The sequence below is a fragment of the Carcharhinus amblyrhynchos genome, chromosome 11 (assembly GCF_965287045.1).
Source record: "Carcharhinus amblyrhynchos chromosome 11, sCarAmb.v2.hapA, whole genome shotgun sequence".
Classification (NCBI taxonomy): Eukaryota; Metazoa; Chordata; class Chondrichthyes; order Carcharhiniformes; family Carcharhinidae; genus Carcharhinus; species Carcharhinus amblyrhynchos.
The window spans coordinates 59,317,286-59,339,292 of NC_137334.1; the positions used below are offsets into that span (position 1 = coordinate 59,317,286).

The following is a 22,007-nucleotide window of genomic DNA, read 5'->3' on the forward strand; positions in this document are numbered from 1 at the left end:
AAAACTACTTGTCTTGTACATCTCCTTCAAACCTTGCCCTTTGCACCTTAAACCTATGCCCCCTAGTAATTAACTTTCCTCTGAAGATCCATTGCCCTCAAACACTTCTTTGAATTCAACTTTTCCAAATATAAAATCATTTTATGTTTTCCTATTGCCCCCATTTTCAGGTCAATAAAATTTAATACCCTTCCTTTGTGTACTTATGAAACCTTTACAACTTGTAATGGTTCCTTGGCAGTTCAGAACTTCCCTTTGAAACTCAACAGCTGAAAAGCTACATATCCACTTATAATGCAGATTTTAGATCCAACCTATTTACTTGTAACCCAAATACATCATAATCCCTCATTATAAATGCATAAACCTAGCACATTTACCCTTTTATCTCAGTTTTCACAGCTGTTTCAATTACCCTCCCAGTTTAATTAATCATGGACACACACATGGCTTTCCTGACAGTACACCATCATCATCCCAAAAATATAGTTCAAAAATCCATCATCACGTTATTGAATAAAATTATTGGAGGATTTGCAGGGTAGTTTTGAGTGGGGTGGGACATGATTTGATGGGTTCATGTTGAAGAACTTGGGGAAATAAATTGTGATGTCTTGAGGAGTGTATGTATTATAGAGAAGGAGATGCTGGAAGTCTTAAAGCGCATCAAGGTAGATAAATCCCCAGGACCTGATGAAGTGTATCCCAGGACATTATGGGAGGCTAGGGAGGAAATTGTGGGTTCCCTAGCAGAGATATTTGAATCATCGATAGTCACAGGTGAGGTGTCTGAAGATTGGAGGATGGCAAATATTGTGCCTTTGTTTAAAAAGATCTGCAGGGAAAAGCCTGGGAACTACAGGCCAGTGAGCCTCACGTCTGTGGTGGGTAAATTATTTTAAGGTATTGTGAAAGACAGGATTTACAGGCATTTAGAGATGCAAGGACTGATTCGGAACAGTCAGCATGGCTTTGTGAGTGGAAAATCATGTCTCACAGATTTGATTGAATTTTTTGAAGGGATAACCAAGAAACAGATGAGGGCAGTGCAGTTGATGTTGTCAACGTGGACTTTAGCAAGGCCTTTGACAAGGTACCACATGGTACGTTGTTGCATAAGGTTAAATCTCACGGAATCCATGGTGAGGTAGCTAAATGGATACAAAATTGGCTTGATGACAGAAGCCAGAGTGTGGTTGTAGGGAGTTGTTTTTCAAACTGGAGCCTGTGACCAACAGTGGCCTCAGGGATCGGTGCTAGGTCCACTGTTATTTGGCATTTATATTAATGATATAGATGAGAATATGGGAAGCATGATTAGTAAGTTTGCAGATAACACCAAGATTGGTGGCATATTGGACAGTGAAGATGATTATCTTGGATTGCCACAGGATCTTGATCAATTGGGCCAGTGGGCTGGCGAATGGCAGATGGAGTTTAATTTAGATAAATGCGAGGTGGTGCATTTTGGTTGATTGAACCAGGGAAGGACTTACTCAGTTAATGGTAAGACACTGGGGAGAGTTACAGAACAAAGAGGTAGTCACAGGTGGACAGAGTGGTGAAGAAGGCATTCAGCATGTTTGGTTTCATTGACCAGAACATTGAATACAGGAGTTGGGTTGTCTTGTTGAAGTTGTACAAGACATTGTTAAAGCCACACTTGGAATACTGTGTACAGTTCTGGTCACCCTATTATAGAAAGGATATTATTAAAGTAGAAAGAGTGCAGAAAAGATTTACTAGCATGCCACCAGGACTTGATGATTTGAGTTATAAGGAGAGGCTGGATATACTGGGACTTTTTTCTCTGGAACATAGGAGGCTGAGGGGAGATCTTATAAAGGTGTACAAAATAATGAGGGACATAGATCAGCGAGATAGTCAATATCTTTTCCCTAAGGTAGGGGAGTCTAAAACTAGAGGGCAGAGGTTTAAGGTGAGAGCGGAGAGATACAAAAGTGTCCAGAGGGGCACTTTTTCAAACAGAGGGTAGTGAGTGTTTGGAACAAGCTGCCAGAGGTAGTAGTAGAGGCAGTACAATTTTATCTTTTAAAAAGCATTTAGACAGTTACATGGATTTGGGTGTGGGCCAAATGCGGGCAATTGCAACTAACTTAGGGGTTTCAAAAAAAAAGGGCCACTTGTTGGGCCGAAGGGCCTGTTTCCATGCTGTCAGCTTCTATAACTCTATTACATCAATTCTGAGGTTCCTAATTCACCATTACACTTTCAGCGACAAATTCAAATTGCTTTCGTTTTGGAAGAAATTTCACACGACATTGACAATGGGAAGATTGGAGCATGGAATAGTGTAATTTATACTATAAATTGCAGATCACAGCTTCCAGGAAATTTTAGGCCAGTAACCTTTCATGCGCAGTTGCTGAGCAGAATGTGTAGTGGCAAATGAAAGTAATGGAATCCAAAGAGAAAATGCTGGAAAATCTCAGCAGGTCTGGCAGCATTTGCAAGGAGGGAAAAGAGCTGAGTCCAGATGACCCTTTTTCAAATCTGTCAGAAAAGCAGTACTTCTTCAGGGTATGCATTCCTGGAAGAGGAATGGTATTGAATTAAACACTGGATAAAAGCAAATTACTGCAGATGCTGAAATCTGAAACCTAAAGAGGAAATGCTGGAAAATCTCAGCAGGTCCGCAGCATCTGTAAGGAGAGAAAAGAGCTGACATTTTGAGTCCAGATGACCCTTTGTCAAAGTTAACACACAGAAATTTTTGGTTTAAGACCCTGAACAAACTCATAAATAAGATCTGCTGAAGATCCACTATCCACTCCAAATCAAAATGTATAACAATAAGATAGTTGTGGTTGGTTAGTATGGAGCAATTATCTGTGGATCCTGAGAAGCAAATCAGAACATCACCAAGCCATCTGCAGAAACATATAGTAGAAATGTTTTTTGTTTCTATAAACATATTTCTTATAAACATACAAACAGATCAGCCATGATCTTATTGAATGTTGGAGCAGCCTCGAGGGGCTCAATGGCCTGCTCCTACTCCGCTATTTTATATTTGTGTTTGTAACTCACTTCATCCTGGGCAGTTGTTGTGCACGTCATATGCGTACAAACATTTACTCCAAGGACATTCTGAAAAATTTCCATTGGAACAAAAAACAGCTTTAACTGGCTAATCCTCTGAAATGAGCTAGATGCAGTAGAAGTTGATGCTGATGTGAAGTTCATACACATATGAACAGCATGTCTGTTGAGAATATTGAACTCAAAGTCCTGTGTGTGTGCATCACAGATACAAGACCGCCTGATAGATAATGTACATCTAGGAAGATCGTCCAGGTAGTGAATCCTATTTTTCTTTGGACAAATGTGTAACCCAGTTTAAAGTCTCTTCTGTGATATTTTATCAAACTTATTTTGAAAGTCCACGTACACAATATCAATCACACCACCATTATCAAACCACCCTGTGACTTCATCAAAGATTCATATCAAATTGGTAAAACTTTGCTTTAAACAAATCCATGCTGATTTTCCGTTCTTGAGTCAGTTGGTACTTGACCTCAGACTTTTGTATTTTTTTCCCGATGGAAAAGGGCAGGAGAGAGTATGCCGGGGTGTTTGGGGTCCTTGATTACACTGGTTGCTTTTCTAAGGCAGCGGGAAGTGTAGACAGAGTCAGTGGATGGAAAGCTGGTTTGCATGATAGACTGGGCTTCGTGCACCAACTCTTTGTAGTTTCTTGTGGTCTTGGTCAGAGCAGGAGCCATACCAAGCTGGGATACAACTAGAAAGGATACTTTCTTTGGTGCATCTGTAAAGGTTGGTGAGAGTCATAGCGGACATGCCGAATTTGCTTACCTCCCTGAGAAAGTACACTCACCAATTAATACACAAGCAAAATATGCAAACACTGGAAGCCTGAAATCAGAAAAGAAAATGGCGCCCACCCCCCTTTCCCCCTCGGAGTCAATGGGAAATACAGGAACCACATTTGACATAATGTGGCGTGCAGAATTCAGGACTCAGCTGAACAATGACTGGGGCTGCCTCCAGAGTTCAGGTTGGAGGCCACCCAGTACCCTCAAAGACCACAGCAGTGGGTTTGGGGTGCATCTGAAGGTGGACCTGAAGTCTCAAAATGTTCCTGAAAATCCATCTTTGTCCTTAGGAGGTTCATCTTCCAGCCTCAGAGAGCTCCCAGAGATCCATCTGCATTTTCAGGAGATTCTTCTTTCTTCAACAGTGAGTCAGGGATATGGTACCCAGATGTTACGGCGGAGTATGCACCATCCCAGCCTTCCCAACATTGAAAAATATGTAAGACACAGAGGTGGATCATTAATGAGGTCAAGGCCAGAAGATTTGGCTGTAGGAAGCATTCCACGTTTCCACCGGTTAACTGTTTCTCTGCGCAGATGCTGTCTAACCTGCTGAGTATTTTCAGCGTTTTGTTTTTGTTATGGTACTACCCGCTTCCAGGTTACACTTGGCTGGGCCTTTAGGTAAGTGGGAAACCCCTGTGGAGCTGTCAACTAAGCAATTGAAGGATTTAAAACTCCTATTAGCACAGGATTTAACCCAGAATTCAGGTTTTACATTTAGTGCATGGATTTCCAAGCTGAGTGAAACTTGTCAGAATCAAGTAAACTAGAGCACAGTGAAACTGACTGGCTGGGAAGCCTTCAGTGAGTGAACCTGAGTAGCTGCTCCCTGCATGGGTGAAAGGCTGATGCTGACAGCACTTCTTCTGAGAAACTGATTTCACTGCTTTATAAGTGACTGTCAACTTCTTGGAAGTTAATTCATCTGTTTTGGACCAAGTCACCTTGACCTGTACTTTCCAGCTGTCAGCCCCCACTGCAGCATGGGTGCAACTTATGCAGCTGCACCTTGTCGCATCTCTCCCAGTAAATGTCTAATCTGTGATCCCAATGTGTTTCTCACTTTGGCCCTCTAATCTTCTCACATTTGAGGACACCATCAAATCTAGACTTATTTTTGGCAGTTTGTCTAACTTATATTGGGAGAAAAGGAGGTGGTGTGGTAATAAATAGCTACAATATGTACGTAGCCAGTCCATTTTGAGACAGAAATGGGAGAGGATATAGCAGGTGCGGAATTGCATTGGATAGAATAGACAGCAATGGAGATACGAGTTATTACAGAGCTGCAAGAACAGTGTTGCCTTGATTAGGAACTGTGGGATGAGATAAAACAGTTAAGTAGTGAGAGAGTAGAGTAATTGGAGATTTTGCCAGATACTGCCACTTATAATGGTCTCTACTGGTAAGATAAGGAAAGAATTTCTGGATTGAATGGAAGTCTGTTATATCACTCATTCTGTTGAAGAGCCAGCAGGGGAGAAAACATCTTGGGCAGGATTTTCAAAGGCTGAGGGGTGTTGGGGTGGAGCTGAAATTTCCTGTTGGATGTGTCAGGACAATCCCAACTCTCCTCCCCCGGAGTTTCAAAGAAGATGACGGTCGTAAAACGTCCATTGAGGTAATTAAGGGGCCAATTTTTCCAGTCAGCTTGTTGGCCCCACGCTGGGCCAAACATGGCCAGTGAAAGCTGTGGCCTCCTGGTGGGAGATCAGAGGACCATTGTTCCGATCAGATTTAATTCCCATTCCCTGATTCACATGATGAACTACTGCTACAACTCCAGCTGTACCCCACCCTTTGGAGGGAATACACAGTGACAGACTGGCAGCTGTGTGATGTGGAGAATGAAGGACTAACATGATCTCGCAGAGACTTATATACCATGAGAGGTTTTCCCTGGCTGAAGTTTTCCACTACAGCCATCTAGCCTGTTTTTCTACATGTATTGTGTTCGGAATGAAATTAATGTAGTTGATGAGATCAAACTGTTTACTGTTTTCCCGTATTTGTAATCTTCCATTAGCATTCATACCTGTGAGTGTAACAGGATGCGCTTGCCATGGAAAGAGGAAAGCCATGAGCAGACAAAATAAGATCAGACATATAGCCAGCTGAATTTGTGCTGCGTATAAATAAATATGACTGTAATAGCTTTCTTGAGGAGACTCCAGAATTTGAATACCTCGTTGCATACTAGTAATAAGGAATTGCTGACACCAACCATCTCTGGACTCCAAGTGGCATTTTTCCCACAACATTGTCGATCTGATTATTCAAAATTTATCATGTATTAGAGAGACACCTCCGTTTTGAGGTGCCCTCTCTCTCTCACCACACTGGCTTGCATTGACAGGCTGCAGCTCTCTCTGTTCTGATAGGCCTCCTATTGGCCCTCTACCTTTAGGAAAGCACCTACCATCCTCAATTGGATTTCCAGCGTGCCCTCCGGCCAGTAATCTGCTATTGCTACAAAAAATCAGATTGGATGACTGTTTCCAATATGATGTTGGGACTGGAAGTTGTTGTTACATCAGGTCCCTGACCCTAAAATGAAAATTCAGCCCCTTGGGTTTGCTGCTCCCAGCTTACCACAATCTCAGATTTTGAATTCTCATCTCTCCATGGCTTCGCCGTTCATATTTCTGCAACTTTTGTCTTCCCTACAATCGTCTAGAGAACCTAGCATTCCTCCAATTCCTCTTGTCCACACAGATTTTCTTTGCCGCACCATTAGCAGTCATCAATTATAGATGACCTAAACTTTGAGTTTGCTCCCTAATCCATTTACCCCTCCTTTTCTCTCTCCTTGTTTAAGATGCTTCTCAAAGTCTCAGGTCCTTGACCAAGTGTTTGGTCATCTGTGCTAAATTATTTGTCTCAGTTAGTTTGTCACTGTGTGATTATGCCATATAAATTAAATATATCTTTTGTGAAGACATTAGTTAAATCTTAAGTACAAAGGTGACTGTGGTTTTATGCACCGCTGATCAATCATATTTGATATTACAAGGTTGGAAATACTACTAAAAATTAAAACATAACTGCCAAGTTTTAAGAGGACTATATTTATCTGTTTGAAATGTTGTGTGAGTGTGCTGCTAGTGTGGGTTAGGGGAGCGGTGGATTGATGGGATTTCCTCTGTCTGAATGCAGTAGTCAAATGCATATACATGCAAAGCAAAGGTAAAGGGCATAAAAGCACATCTATCATGAACATAACTGACTGGAACACCACTGCATCAAGGTCACAAAGAAAAATGTCATAGAATTAAGATGGGTTCTTAATATTGAAATAGTAAGCCAGAAGTGTAACAACAATATCAGAATAGCAAATAGTTGTTTAAGCAAGATGAGCATAGAGTAATGAAAAAAGCTTAGTACTTGAAAGAAAAATGAGAAATGGAGTGGGGCCATTGGAAGTGGTGAGGACAGAATGATATAATATGTTTTGTGCCTCAGTTTTTAACCAAGGAGACAATAGATAATTGTTCTGAAAATTAAATTGCATCATAATTTTCCAAAGTACTGTGAAAAGGAAAATTGTGACTGAAGTCTGGAAGTTGACAAATGTGGTTCCCTTTTTCAAACATGCAGTGTTGACAAACTACCAAAGTTGATTAAAGAACATGAAATTACTAATCAGGACTGTCATAATCATTGTAGATTTCCAAAAGGCAGGTTGGGTTGGACCAACCTTCCAGAATTCTTTAAAGAAATTTAAAGTTTTAATACCGTGGGCAACACAGTAGCACAGTGGTTAGCACTGCTGCTTCACAGCTCCAGGGACCTGGGTTTGATTCCCAGCTCAGGTCACTGTCTGTGTGGAGTTTGCACATTCTCCCTGTGTCTGCGTGGGTTTCCTCTGGGTTCTCCAGTTTCCTCCCACAGTCCAAAGATGTGCAGGTTAGGTTGATTGGCCATGCTAAAATTGCCCCTTAGTGTCCTGGGATAAATAGGTTAGAGGGATTAGTGGGTAAATGTGTGGAGATATGGGGGTAGAGCCTGGGTGGGATTGTGGTTGGTGCAGACTCGATGGGCCGAAGGGCCTCTTTCTGCACTGTAGGGTTCTATGATCTGTGAAATAACAGAAAAGACAGAAGGCTAAAGAGGTGGATGCTTTTTATATAGATTTTCAAAAATAATACATTTTGTAAAGTTCCATACACAAAGCTCTCATGGCAAAACTAATGGCAAATTGAATTAAGCAGAATGTGCCAGTCTGGATAGAGCAATTGCCCTAAGAACAGATATTTCCTTCTATTTCTTCCTGATATTCAAATTAAATTTGTAATCTGATTCCATGCTTTTAAGGATTCAGAATTTAGCTGGTGTGGACTATTTTGCCACCTTAATGTTATGTAGATTGCTTAAAAATGTCAATGTCAAATCAAATACAGACCAAAATGTATACAGCAATTATTTTCTGTACTTTATAGTTTTTTTCCCCTAAATTATGTCTTTCTTTAGGTGGAGGAGCAACCTGACTATGAATGCAATCTGTACATGTATTTTTACTTCGTCATTTTCATAATCTTTGGATCTTTCTTCACCCTAAATCTGTTTATTGGTGTGATTATTGACAACTTCAATCAACAGAAGAAAAAGATAAGTATCTTGCCCTATGAGAAAATTAATATGACTAACATGGCCATAGAGTTGTATACTTGTTGCCTTAATTCTCTGTTTATAAAATGCCTGTAGAATTACAATTTTGTGCAGATTTCCCTAAAGGTCAGATTTGTCATTTTACTATGGACAAAATGGTGAGTATTTTACTTTAAAAAAAACTTGTATCACTACACCATGGACAGGATTTTCCTCAAACTTCAGGACCTGGAGGAAGCCCTCAATTTGTGGGGAACAGTTAGCAATCTATGATTTTCCCAAAATTGGCCAACTAAGGACACAAGGGTTGGCGTGCCCTCCAGTTAAGGTAGACAGATGCGCAGTCAAAGCTGGAGAAAGTCCTCCAGCTTGAAAATAGCAGTAGGATACCACAGAAAGTAAATGAGGAGTGTGCCCTGAAATGGAGACACTCTTTCTCCAAGTTCTTAATTTTAAAAAAGGCCTTTTCAGCCAGTCACCAGTGTCATTGGGACCACTCCACAGGCTAGCTTGTAGCTGATGCTGAACCCAGACCTCATCCCAGTAGTTGCACTGCCTACTGCCATCTGCAGGGTCCTGGAGGTCAACCAGAAAATCTCAGGCAGATTCTGACAACTGGCCTTGATAGGCCCTAATGGAATTCAGTTGGCTGCCCACTGCTTACGATTGGTGACCCTGCTGTACCTTCATCCCAGGGACCGACTGGAGCCAGGGAGTTGGCATGCCAGCCAGTAGTGTGAAATTTCATGTCTGTCTAATTCCTTTCCCTCCCCTAGTTGGGGCTAAAAATTCAGCCTTATTTCTCTGGTTATGACTAAGACGTCTAATTACGTAGTGAGTCTTGTGTTTCCTTCCAAGTAGTTTGATGCCAGTAAGTTCATTAACCATAATGACAGAAATCTGACAATCCGTTTGAATCTGCAATTGTACTAACATTTACACTTAACAATTTATTGTATCTATGGATATTCTTTCTGTCATCTCTGCAATAACATTTGTTGCTCCCTTTATATGTAATAATTGCAGAACATAGTTTTCTTCTTTTTAAATGTCAACCCTGCTACTTTATCTAAATAGCACTTTATTGATTTTCTGTTTTTCGATTCGGTGCTTTTTGAGAGTAAATGTTCTGTGAATGATTTTGAGTTCTCTATATTGGTGTATTGCATTGACCCTCTCTCATGTACCTCATTTTCTGTTCCTTATTCCTAACTAATTGTGATTCTGTTCTGTTTTCTGTGAATCTGATTCTAAAATGTATCTATCAGATTGTCTTTTGTGTCACTGATTCTGATTTCTGTGTATCAGCTGATGTATCCTATGCACATGATTTTCAGGAAGTACCTGAAATGGGCACAAAGAGTGGATACAGAGGGGTGCTTCCTCTTCTGGGGAAGGCTAGAAGGAGACTATTTAAGAATAAGAGGTCTCCCTTTTAAGAGGAGAAGTAGACAATTCCTTTCTCTTAGAGTCATTAATCTGTGGAATTACCTTCCCCTGAAAGCAGTGGAGATCTGGTCATTGAATTTATCCAAGACTCAGTTAGAAAGCTTTTTAAAGACAAGGGTCAAGGGTTATGGAGGACTGAAAGGAAGGTGGAGTTGAAACCAGAACCAGATCAGATGTGATGATTTTGAACGGTGGAGTAAGCTTGTAGGACCAAGTGGCTACTCTTGCTCTTAAGTCCTAAGTTCCTAAATGTAGCTGAATGAATGCTGCACCATCATGTATGGGACCTGAACCTTTTTGACTTCTTAGCATTATTATATATTTTTAATAAACAGAGTATATAAGATAAGTGCTCCACTGGAATTTAGTAGCCCCGGGAGTATGGTGGGTCCACGATAAGTCAGTAACCAGGTATGAGTGGAGAGAAAATAAAAACTATGTCCGGGGAGGATATTGGATAAATAAAGTCCTTTGTGGGGTGTTGGTTGTCAAGAGGAGCATTTTGGCCCCTCGTGGGCCCTTCACAGAAAGAAATTGAAAACTTCTTAGTCTGTCTTGTGCGATGCCTCTCATGTCTGGTACAAATGGAAAGAGTGCCTACTTCTAACCTGTATCTTACAGTTGGCAAAGGATCCTGATTTGCATATTTAAGCAAACCAGAACCTATTTGACATGAATTGATTGCCTTTTGCACACCTGCTGAAAATTGCTTTCGGTAGAGCTTGGGCATAAATAGAATGACAGAGGGCCCCCCAACCCCTTCCTCAATTTGTAATTGCAGAAACTGAGGTTTCCATCATAAATCTATATTACTGTTATTTATTCGTAGAATCTTAGAATCCTTACAGTACAGAGGGCGGCCATTCGGCCCATCAAGACAGCACCGACAACAGTCCTGCTCAGGCAATTTCCTGTAGCCCCACGTATCCCCCTAACACTAAGGGGCAATTCCACCCAGACCTGTTCCCTGTAACCTTAGTATTTACCCCACTAATCCCCCTAACCTACACATCTTGGGACACTAAGGGGCAATTTAGCAAGGCCAATCCACCTAACCTGCACATCTTTGGCATGTGGGAGGAAGCCAGAGCACCCAGAGGAAACTCACACTGACATGGGGAGAATGTCTGTGTGGAATTTACACAATCACTCAAGGCTAGAATTGAACCCTGGTCCCTTGCACTGTGAGGCTCACCACTGTGCCACTGTACTGCCCTGACCTCTGTTCCATGTTTTGTGATATTGTATTTTGTAGTTTATGATGTTTCATTCTCTATTATTAGCTCTTATTTTCCTGTTTCTGTATTCCCTGTTTCTGATTCCTTCACCTCTGCATCTGATTCTGTCTTGTACTTTCTTCATATGTATCAGGCTCCCAACTTTTGGAGCCTGTTTCGTTTATTGTTTTGCTACGGACTGGAGGGAGGGGGGCATTATTTTAAAAGGCCCTGATTTCTCCTCTCACTACCTATCCATAAATTATTTATTTTTAATTTCCTCCCTTTATAAGTGGTGGCATATTTTCCGTAACCCTTAAATTGGAGTGTTCCAATCTTCCATGAACAATTTGCATAACAGTCTCAAGGTAAGATAAAACAAAAGGGGATGGTTTATTTCTCTCACACAAACAAAACATGGAGAGGGATTTTGCAAGATTCTCCCTTTTACACTCATACAATACGCAATGGAATAAAGGAGAGGAAGGCGGTTTGGGCCAAAACACAATAAAATACAGGTTAGATTTTTAGCTGTGTCCAGAGCCCAAATCAAAAGTCTAATGGAATGTTTCTTCAGAGGGGAGGTTGACTGTTTCAGGCTGATTCACATTCTAGATACAAGATTTCAACCAGGGGAGAAGGCACATAGTGTTGAGTTAGTCTTGAAGGTACAAGTTTCATTATTCCAGTACTTTACAGTTTTGATGAGGAACTGGAGTTCTTTCTGCTGCCACCCTGCTCAGTGGTAAAATGGTAGACATCGCTGGCTACTTGCCTGGAACTACTGTTTCTCTTCAGAGATCAAACAATGACTGCTTATAACTTCCAACAGCTTATTAATTATAGCAATTAACAGCTCAAGTCTTGGCCATGTGACATTAGTTCAGATTGATAAATGAGGCCACTGGTTGAAGGCCATTGTGTGTTGGCAAAAGTAATAGTTAAACCATTAGCACCATATTAGAGGCTAGGAGTTGCAAACAGCTACCTTTGTTCATAGCTGGCTGGGGCAGGCAACTCGTCTGTGAGACCATTGTTGTTGGCTTGGCTGGAAAGTTTATGCAATGCAAGGAGTATCACATTCCAGGAGATATGAGGTGTTAGCCTTTAGTTCACTTTCAAACTGCCCAGAAACTTCCAGAAGCTACCATGTGATCAGCCGCAGCCATCTGGGCAGCCCTGCCATTATCCATTGTGGAAAAACAGAAAAAACTGATTTTATGAAGTAGCCTATCTGATGGATATACATCTTCTCCATCCCATCTCGTTTGAGACAGTTTTGATTCCTTGTTGTTCTCTAGTGTTCTGTGAACTAAGTTTCATTTAGTATTGAACCAAAGTGTTTTTTCTCCATTCTGTTTATCTGATTCACTGCTCTTTGAATGGAATTCTTTGTTCTGTGTGGCTTATTCTCTGTTCGCTTTTCCCTGTCCTGTTTACCTGATCTACTCTTCTCTCTTCTGTTTTCGTGTTTTATTTAGTTTTTTTCTCCTGTCTTTCCAATTCTGTGTTCTTTGTGGCCCGAACAACAGTGACTGATTGCAGAATTAAGGGCAGTAGCAGCAGGGAGAAAGAAGAGCTATTGACGAGGGTAGCAGCCACGAATGACTCAAAACACTGTGAAGCTGCCAGATCCATTACACTGAAAATTATGGTATTCTGAATGAGGCCCACTTCACTCACAAGAGTATGTTTTTTTGATTAGCTCCCAAATACTGCATTATAACAAGGCTCTTCTGCATGATTTACTACTTTTTCTATTCCAGCTGAAGAATTGATCTATTCTTGTAATTTTACGGAGAAATGTTACAGAATTTAATATGCAGGCACATGAACAATCAGAGAACATTTCTTAATTCAACAGGTTCAAAATTCCATTGACACTTTTGAGAAGGTCCTCTTGTAGACAATTGGCAGGGTAAGGTGGAGTTACTTACGTACTGAAGGCAGGAGCCCTCGAGCTTTTAGAATTCCAGCTGAGGTTCCCACCTCATGATCTCACCAGAAAATCAGTGAAGCCCCTCTGCTTCTGCAGCAAGCCAATGGTTAAACCTATAAAACAAAGACTGCTACCTGCAGGGAATGGTGGGCAGAATTGTGAAGGTATTTGGCATTGGCTACAGTTTGTCTTAACGTCCTTGAAGTCTTGGAATATATGCCTTCATCCAGTGTACATTAGATGACCTGGGTCTAAAAGTGACAAGCTCAGTTGAATTTGCGTTTTGTCCAGTAATGTGCCAGTCACACTCGCAAACTATGCCTGCACATTTTTTTTTACCATGTCCCCATCATCCAAGCTGGCAGAATTACAACAAAGGGCAAAAAGCTTTGCTGATCAAGATTCAATCCAAAATTTAACTTGTCATAGTTTATTGTAGGTCCCAAAATTAGCCCTGTTGTGTTTTTGTATTAAACTAAATATTTTTTTCTGTGTATATATTTGACTTTGGTGCAAATCACAGAACTGTTATGGTACAGAAGGAGGCTATTCAGCCCATGTGTTGCATTGGCTCTCCTAATGATCATTGTGACTTTTCACCATTTCCTGCACATTGTTTCTATTCAAATATTTGTCTAATACCCTCTTGAATGCATCAATTGAACCTGCCTCCACCACACTTCCAGGCAGAGCACTCTAGACCCAAACCACTCGTGTGAAAAAAGGTTTATCTCCCATCAGATTTGCTTGTGTTGCAAATCACTTTACATCTATGCCCTTTTTTTCTATGAATAGAAAAGATTTCTTGCCATCTACTCTGTTCAACTCCTCATGATTTTGAAAATCACTGTCAAATCTCTTAGCCTTTACCTCTTCAAGGAGAATAGTCCTAACCTCTACAATCTATCTATCTATCCTCATAAGAGGTTATTACAGAAGGTCAGGGGGCATGGAGTTGGGGGTAGGGTGTTAGCGTGGATAAAGGATTGGCTGTCAAATAGGAGGCAGAGAGTGGGGGTCAATGGGTGCTATTCGGATTGGCGGTTGGTGACGAGTGGAGTGCCCCAGGGGTCGGTGCTGGGGCCTCAGCTATTTACCATTTATACAGATAATCTGGAGGAGGGAACCAAGTGTATGGTGTCGAAATTTGCGGATGACACCAAGATTGGTGGAACGGCAAATTGTGTGGAGGGTGTGGAGAGTCTGCAGAAGGATCTAGATAGGCTGGGCAAATGGGCCAGGAACTGGCAAATGGAATTTAATGTTGGCAAATGTGAGGTTGTCCACTTTGGTAGGAATAATGGAAGGAAGGACTATTACTTACGTGGCGAAAAACTGCAGCATGCGACGGTGCAGAGGGACCTCAGGATCCTTGTGCATGAGTCGCAAAAACCCAGCCTGCAGGTGCAGCAGGTGGTCAGGAAGGCTAATGGGATGCTGGCCTTCATAGTGAGGGGGATTGAATATAAAAGTAGGGAGGTCTTGCTGCAACTGTATAGGGCACTGGTGAGGCCGCAGCTGGAGTACTGTGTGCAGTTTTGGTCGCCGCACTTACGCAAGGATATTTTGGCCTTGGAGGGAGTGCAGAGGAGGTTTACTAGGCTGATACCGGAGTTGAGGAGGTTGAACTATGAGGAGAGGCTGAATAAACTAGGCTTGTACTCGTTAGAGTTTAGAAGAATGAGGGGAGATCTCATTGAGACATATAAGATGATGAATGGGATGGATAGGATAGAGCTGGAGAGGCTCTTCCCGCTCAGAAAGGACAAGTAGGACTAGAGGGCACAGCCTCAAGATAAAGGGGGGGCAGTTTAGAACGGAGTTGAGGAGGAACTTCTTCACTCAAAGGGTGGTGAATCTCTGGAATTCTCTGCCTGTTGAAGTGGTGGAAGCTGCCTCGCTAAATATTTTTAAGACGCGGGTTGATAGGTTTTTGATAGGCAAGGGGATTAAGGGTTATGGGGAGAGGGCGGGAATGTGGAACTGAGCCCCGACAGATCAGCCATGATCTTATTGAATGGCAGGGCAGGATCGAGGGGCTAGGTGGTCTACTCCTGTTCCTATTTCTTATGTTCTTATAACTAAAGTTTCACCATTCCATGGAACCATTCCATAAACCTCTTCCACATTCTCTCCAAAGTGTTCATGTCCTTCCTATTGTGTGGTGTCCTGAACTGCGTATAATATTCCAGCTGAGGTCCAACTAGTGACGAGTATAAGTTCAGTATAACCACCTTGCTCTTGTCCCTGTGCCCCTATTATTAAAGCTCAGAATACTATAAGCTTTACCAACTGTTTCTGCATCTGTTTTGCCACCTTCGAAGATCTATGCACATATACACCGAGGCCCTTCTTCATCTGCACCCCTTAAAATCTTTACCCCTTATTTTACATTGTACCCCCGAGTTCTTCCTGCCAGAGTGAATTACTTCACAAGTCTCCGCAGTGAATCTCACCTGCCACCTATTTGCCTACTCCACCAACTTGCCTGTGTCTTTTGAAGCTCTGTACATCCCAATGCTGACTCCCAGGAAATCCCTCTACCGACCTTCCTCCAGCCCAAAAAATATCCATTGACCATTACTCTCTACATTGTATTATTCAGCTAATCTTGTACCCACACTGCTACTATTGCAAAGAGAACTGGGAGTCTTAACAGACTTGATATTAAGTCAATAAAAATGACAATCAGAGTCACATGATGATATCCTCACCAGAGAAAAAGTTATAGGATAAACATTGCAGACTTACTGGAATTGAACCATTATGCATGTCTAGGAAGTAGCACCACTGTAACCATCATTTCATATCAGATTATAAAACGTTTTTAGTCTATGCACATTTTCAATCCTTTGTACTTCAGAAGTCAGTCATACTTCAAATGTTGCACACTGATTCATGCAAAATACTGTATTACACTTTGTTTTAAAAATGTTTTAATGAGTTGAACAATCTGCTAAGAGAGTAAACATAAAAGGCAAAAATGTTCTCTGGTTTATCCCCACTTTTCCAGTGTTAGTCAAGTAGATGGCGATAGAAAAATAGGCAGGGACCCATACTGCTGGATACCTACTCATTTTTGCAGCTGATATCCCAGTATCACTTCCACTAGTTGCCAAAATCCCCTGCCTAATTACAGGTGGATGTATTAAATCGCCCTGCCCCGCCTCCGACCGCCCTGCCCCGCCTCCGACCGCCCTCCGGCAGTCATGATGATGTGATTCACACATCCTATTTTCCATCATTACCAACACTTAACAACATTGGCCGTGACTTAATAGAAACATGAAGCAGTTAAATATTCAAATAACAGCAGAACTGAATGGAATTTCTGTGGGGAGTAAATATAAAATCTGAAAGGGGGATTCAAGATAAAACCTGGGAATGAATGAAAAAAAGACTGATGCAGCAAAGAAGGGAAAATCAGTGAGGGGAATGGCACAAAATTGGTTTTGGATGCCTGCCATATTTTACTGGAGTTCAATGCAAAAAAAGGTCACATTCGTAGATAACACTATAATGGACCAATGGAGCCAGCCTGGCACTCAGAAATGTTGTTATATCTCAGGTGGACAGAACAGTGGCAGATCAAACTTGTGTGCATTTATTGTAGATATTAAGAAATGGTGGTTATAACTATGGATGAAATAAAGAGAACTGGGAGTCTTAATAGACTTGATATTAAGTCAATAAAAATGACAATCAGACAGATAGGTCTCACATGATGATATCCTCACCAGAGAAAAATAAGTTATAGGATAAACATTGCAGACTTACTGGAATTGAACTATTATGCATGTCTAGGAAGTAGCACCACTGTAACCATCATTTCATATCAGATTATAAAACCTTTTTAGTCTATGCACATTTTCAATCCTTTGTACTTCAGAAGTCAGTCATACTTCAAATATTTGCACACTGATTCATGCAAAATACTGTATTACACTTTGTTTTAAAAGAAACAGAAAATGAATTAGTACATTTTTATTGCCCTGATTCAAGAAAAACTCTTTGTTAGATGCCAGAAAATGTATTTTTGTGATCCTGGATTTTGAATATCTTGTAACTTCTGAAATTGAAAAGGGAACTGCCATCAGATACAAGTTTCACCAATAATTAAATCTTCATATGTCCCAAGAGGTTGTGTTAGATTTTTCAGGGGTATTACCAGGGCAAATGAAACAGACTCATATCATTGTCAGAGAAGCATCATGGCATAGAGAGAGACCATTTGGTCATCAAATCAATGCTGGGCTCAGCATTGTTCTGAGACAGTCGTAGTGTAAGACCTTGGCCTGAGCTGGCTGTTAAACGATTTGATTTGATTTATTATTGTCACGTGTACTAATATACAGTGAAAAGCATTGTTTATTGTGCATTATACAGACAAAGCATACTGTTCATAGAGAAGGAGAGGGTGCAGAATGTAGTGTTACAGTCATAGCTAGGGTGTAGAGAAAGATCAGCTTCATACAAGATAGGTCTATGCAGAAGTCGGATGACAGCAGGGAGGAAGCTGTTCTTGAGTGGGTTGGTACGTGTCCTCAGACTTTTGTATCTTTTTCCTAACCGAAGAAGTAGAAGAGAAAATGTCCAGGGTGAACAAAGAGCAAGAGAGTGCATGGGATCTTTAAACTTGCTGGCTGCTTTTCCGAGGCAGCAAGAAGTGTAGACAATCAGTGGGCGGGAGGCTGGTTTGAGTGATGGACTGGGCTTCGTTCATGACCCTTTGTGGTTTCTTACTGTCTTGGACAGAGCAGGAGCCAAAACCAGCTGTGACACAATCAGAAAGAATGCTTTCTATGGTGCATTTGTAAAAGTTGATGAGAGTTGTAGCAGACATGCCAAATTTCCTTAGTCTTCTGAGAAAGTAGAGGCATCGGCACGGGGTGACGAGGACAAGTTGTTGGTGATCTGGACAGTTAAGAACTTGAAGCTCGCAACCATTTCTACTTTGGCCCTATTGATGTAGACAAGGGCATGTCCTCCATTATGTTTCCTGAAGTCAATGACTATCTCCTTTCTCTTGTTGACATTGAGGGGGAGATTATGGTCATATCAGCAGTTTACCAGTTTCTCTTTCCTGTACTCTGTCTCGTCATTGTTTAAGATCCGACCCACTACACTGGTGTCATCAGCAAACTTGAAAATTGAGTTGGAGGGGAATTTGGCCACACAATCATAAGTATGTAAGGATTATAGTAAGGGGCTGAGGACACAGGCTTGTGGGACACTGGTGTTGAGGATGATCCTGGAAGAAGTGTTGCTGCCTTTCCTTACTGATTGTGGTCTGTTGGTTAGGAAACTGACGGGACAATGACTGAGTGTTTTGGGGTATCTGTCAAGCAAAAATGCACCCAGAGGAATTTTCGCCTTGCTTCTATCCCATTAACAATGAAAACATGGCAGCTGCCAGAACTTTTTTTTAATTATCTCCTGCCACCCAAAATAGACAGTCAATGTACCTGCTTGAAACAGGCTTATTTGAGTTGAAGTACTATGTTGATTTTAGGTCCCTGACACAATTTTTAAGTACCAATACGCGATGTTTTACACTAGATACTCTGCTTCATGGTATTAAGTGCAGAATGGCCTAATCAATGGTGGTTACTCCCTGACACATGAGAAGACACATAATCCACAATAATCTTCCTGCTGAACGCAGACTGTTCCTCTACACTTCTCTCCAAGTGTCGATATTTCTTTTGGCTCGACAGTGGAACCATCAGGGACTTTCCCCAGCCCAAAATAGAGCCATTGGATAAGGCTGTGCAGTTTTTCAGCCCACTATCCGCCTACCATGTGCTCGATATAAAAATCAGCTTTGTTACTTTGGGCTTCAATCACGGCCCTAACATGAGGACCCAGTGGGAGAACTGAGCTCACACTTTCTGGGATGGAGACCAATCAAGCATTATTCCTGAAGGTAACTTTTGAATTGGCCACCAAAAATGCATGTCTGGGTTTCTCCCAAAAAAATTCAAAGTGCTGAATTTGTGCAAAAACAGAAGTAACTCCCACTGGTTTTTGTTAGCAGAAGCCAGCAGCATAGCACTGAGAGGGCCACTGTGCATATGCTGATCTGTCATAGTGCAGATCAGCGCATGCGCAGTAGCCCTGCACTGCCGGCCCCCCAATCACTGGCCAACTCAATCGCTAGCCAGCCCCATGACTCCGCATCGTTGTCCCTCCGATTTCCCTCTCCCTCCTCCCCAATCACTGGCTTCCCAGGTGTCTCCAGACCAGCCCAATGTCTTGCCCACCTCTGCCAGCCCTGATCGCTCCAACTCACCCCCCCCCCCCACCCCGCCCATCCCTATGGGCAGGCCCAATCAACCCCTTGCCTCCCCTCTTCCACAAATCCCTATGCAGAATGGCAGTGGGACATGCCACTCCCTCCCCCATTGGCCATGTCACCCCCAATAGGCCCCACCCCCTTGGCAAGCGCACCTCCCTTACCACCGACCACCTGCTAGAGCAGTGCAGTGGGCCTGGGGAATCCCCCCTCCCCCTCCAATATCCTCTATGTTACTGAGCCATGTGGTGATAAGAGAAGAGTAAAATTTATTAATTTCATTCACAGTACAAAATAAGAAAAAGAATGTTTAAAAGATCATATAAAACTCAATTTTAATAGAAAATTAATTTTAAATCAAATTGCACAAATTAGTCATATAGTTAAGTTTAACTTTAAAAATCTTCCCCCAATAATTTCCCACCCCTGAAGAATTTGTTTTGGCTGTTCACTTCCTTGTATTTATGGGGCTTGACTCAATTAAGATGAGGTGAATCTTGGATTAATTTTCACCAGGAATTAATACTGTGAGAACTGTGATATACACAAATTAATTAATTCAAGCATACTGAGCAACATGGTTTGTTATATTAAATAGTATTTAATTATGTTATGTTAAGTCATATTCTACTTAAGTTATATGAAGGGAAAACTAAACATTTTATCATTTTAAATGTAATCTTTAAAAAACTCAAAGCAGAACTACTATTGTTGTTTCTGAATATGTTATAATGGTAATTATAATTACACTTTTTTAAAATAGTATGAGGGACGAATTACATTTGTTGCAATGATATAAGTTCCATAGTTTATCAGTACAGTTCATATAATCTCACATTTATTGAGATAAAAGTAAGAGGGGTATTTCATTTTAAAAAAAAATTCTTGAATACTGCAAAATACTTGTTACGTATATGGTTATAACCAGTCTGCTTTTGTCACTTTACTTTGGAGGTCAAGATATTTTCATGACGGAAGAACAAAAGAAATATTACAATGCTATGAAAAAACTTGGCTCCAAGAAACCACAAAAACCAATACCCAGACCCTTGGTAAGAGCTGTTTTATTTTGTAAGTGGCAGAATCAGACCAACAATTTGGACTGTTATGCTGACAAAGAGTTTAGAATCACATTAAGGACACATTGACAAGCAGCACAACATGAATGATGAGTCTGCTGTAGTGATAATCCATTGAGTAGAGTTTAGCACCCATTAGTGGAGCAAAGTTGGAAGAAAATTCGTGGCTTTGATTCTTCAGCATAGTTAGACTGTTCACAACTTTCTTTTCTTACTTAGATTACTTAGAGGATACAGGTTAGAAAATGAATAACTGTTTGGGGAGGGTGGTGGGAGGGTGTGGGAGGAATATGAAGCCAGCAACCAGAACTAGTTTTATCCTTTTGCTCTAGATTACTGGATGGGTGTTAAACTGGCAGCAAATAGAAAATCAACTTGCTTTTGTTTCAGCTTTTTCTTCTCCACAAAGTGGGTGAAATTGATGGCAACATTTTTTTTTAAACTGCTGTTTCCTGTTAAGCCTGTTAATACTTTACTTATTAATGAGCTTTCATGAACAGATGCAGGGGATTTTATTATTCAGGAGAAGGACCTGGCAGCAGTTAAGATATCTGCCTAGCTCAAGATACAAAATGGAACAACTCAACTCTTACATTTTTGTGAATATGCGTTGTATGCAATATCTTATTTATATTACTAGCTCAATGTCACTGCTGGCTGGAAGAAGCCAGTATAGCCATGCGGTCTCTGCCAGAGAGAGCTCAACCCAGCAATTATCAACAAATGTTAAACCTGCGCTGACCACCAGTTAGCTAAGCAGTCCTGGTTTTGCAACAGTAAGCTGTTGGAAATGCAATGCAGCACTCCCTCAATTAGTACTCCTAAAATGCTGTGAAAATTAGTGTGTTAAATGAAAATCACTTTCCCCGTAACAAACCACCTAACAAGGCAGGGTAATGTTTCTGAACTGTAATTATTACAATATAAACCTATTGGCTGCATTGAATTTAACTGGTCCAAACTGTGCATGCACGTTCGCTTTGAGGTGGTGGGGAGGTGGGCAGCGTGAAGTTGCATAAACACGTTTTCCTCCATCTTCCCACCTGCCCAAACTGGAAGTAATTTCATGGTGGAGCAGGGAAGGTCTTGGATGGGAAGCCATCCCTAAGTGGAAATTGGGAAGAGCGTGGTTGCGAGAGGGGAAGGGGCTACCACCATCAGTAGCCCCCTTTTGACTGTGGGACCTCTGACTGGATGACAACTCTCCAAGGTGGGGCTTCTGCTCAAGTGAGAACAAAAGTCCCGCCAGTTAGAGTGTTCGTTAGAGTGGGAAATGGTAGTGGGCCTGATGGAGTTGGTGGGTGTGTATTTCCTGTGGATTCTTCTCCGGATCGTGGGGAACGAGCTACAACTATTCTAAAAAGGCAGGTCTCAATAACTTGCCTCAAACTCGCTGCCCCTCTTTATACCCTTCCTGCTTCGCCCACTCCCCATGTCTCCCGTTCTCTCAATTCTCCTGTTCCTTCAACTCTCCCGATTCCCCCTCTTTTCCCCTCTCCTACTCCCTCTCCCATTCTCCATTCTCCATTCTCCCACCTCACCAATTCCCCGCCTCTC

At 41.5% G+C, this 22,007-nt stretch overlaps 1 protein-coding gene across 7 annotated transcripts in view; it reads left to right on the forward strand.

Moving 5' to 3' along the window:
* Window positions 1-22,007, forward strand: part of scn1laa (sodium channel, voltage-gated, type I-like, alpha) — a 187,952-nt gene that overhangs the window by 160,486 nt on the left and 5,459 nt on the right. For all 7 annotated transcript variants that reach the window (XM_080199182.1, XM_080199176.1, XM_080199179.1 and 4 more), the window contains 2 exons: window positions 8,334-8,471; window positions 20,319-20,423. In XM_080199182.1, the coding sequence (XP_080055308.1) occupies window positions 8,334-8,471; window positions 20,319-20,423 (243 nt within the window). The remainder of the gene's footprint in view (window positions 1-8,333; window positions 8,472-20,318; window positions 20,424-22,007) is intronic.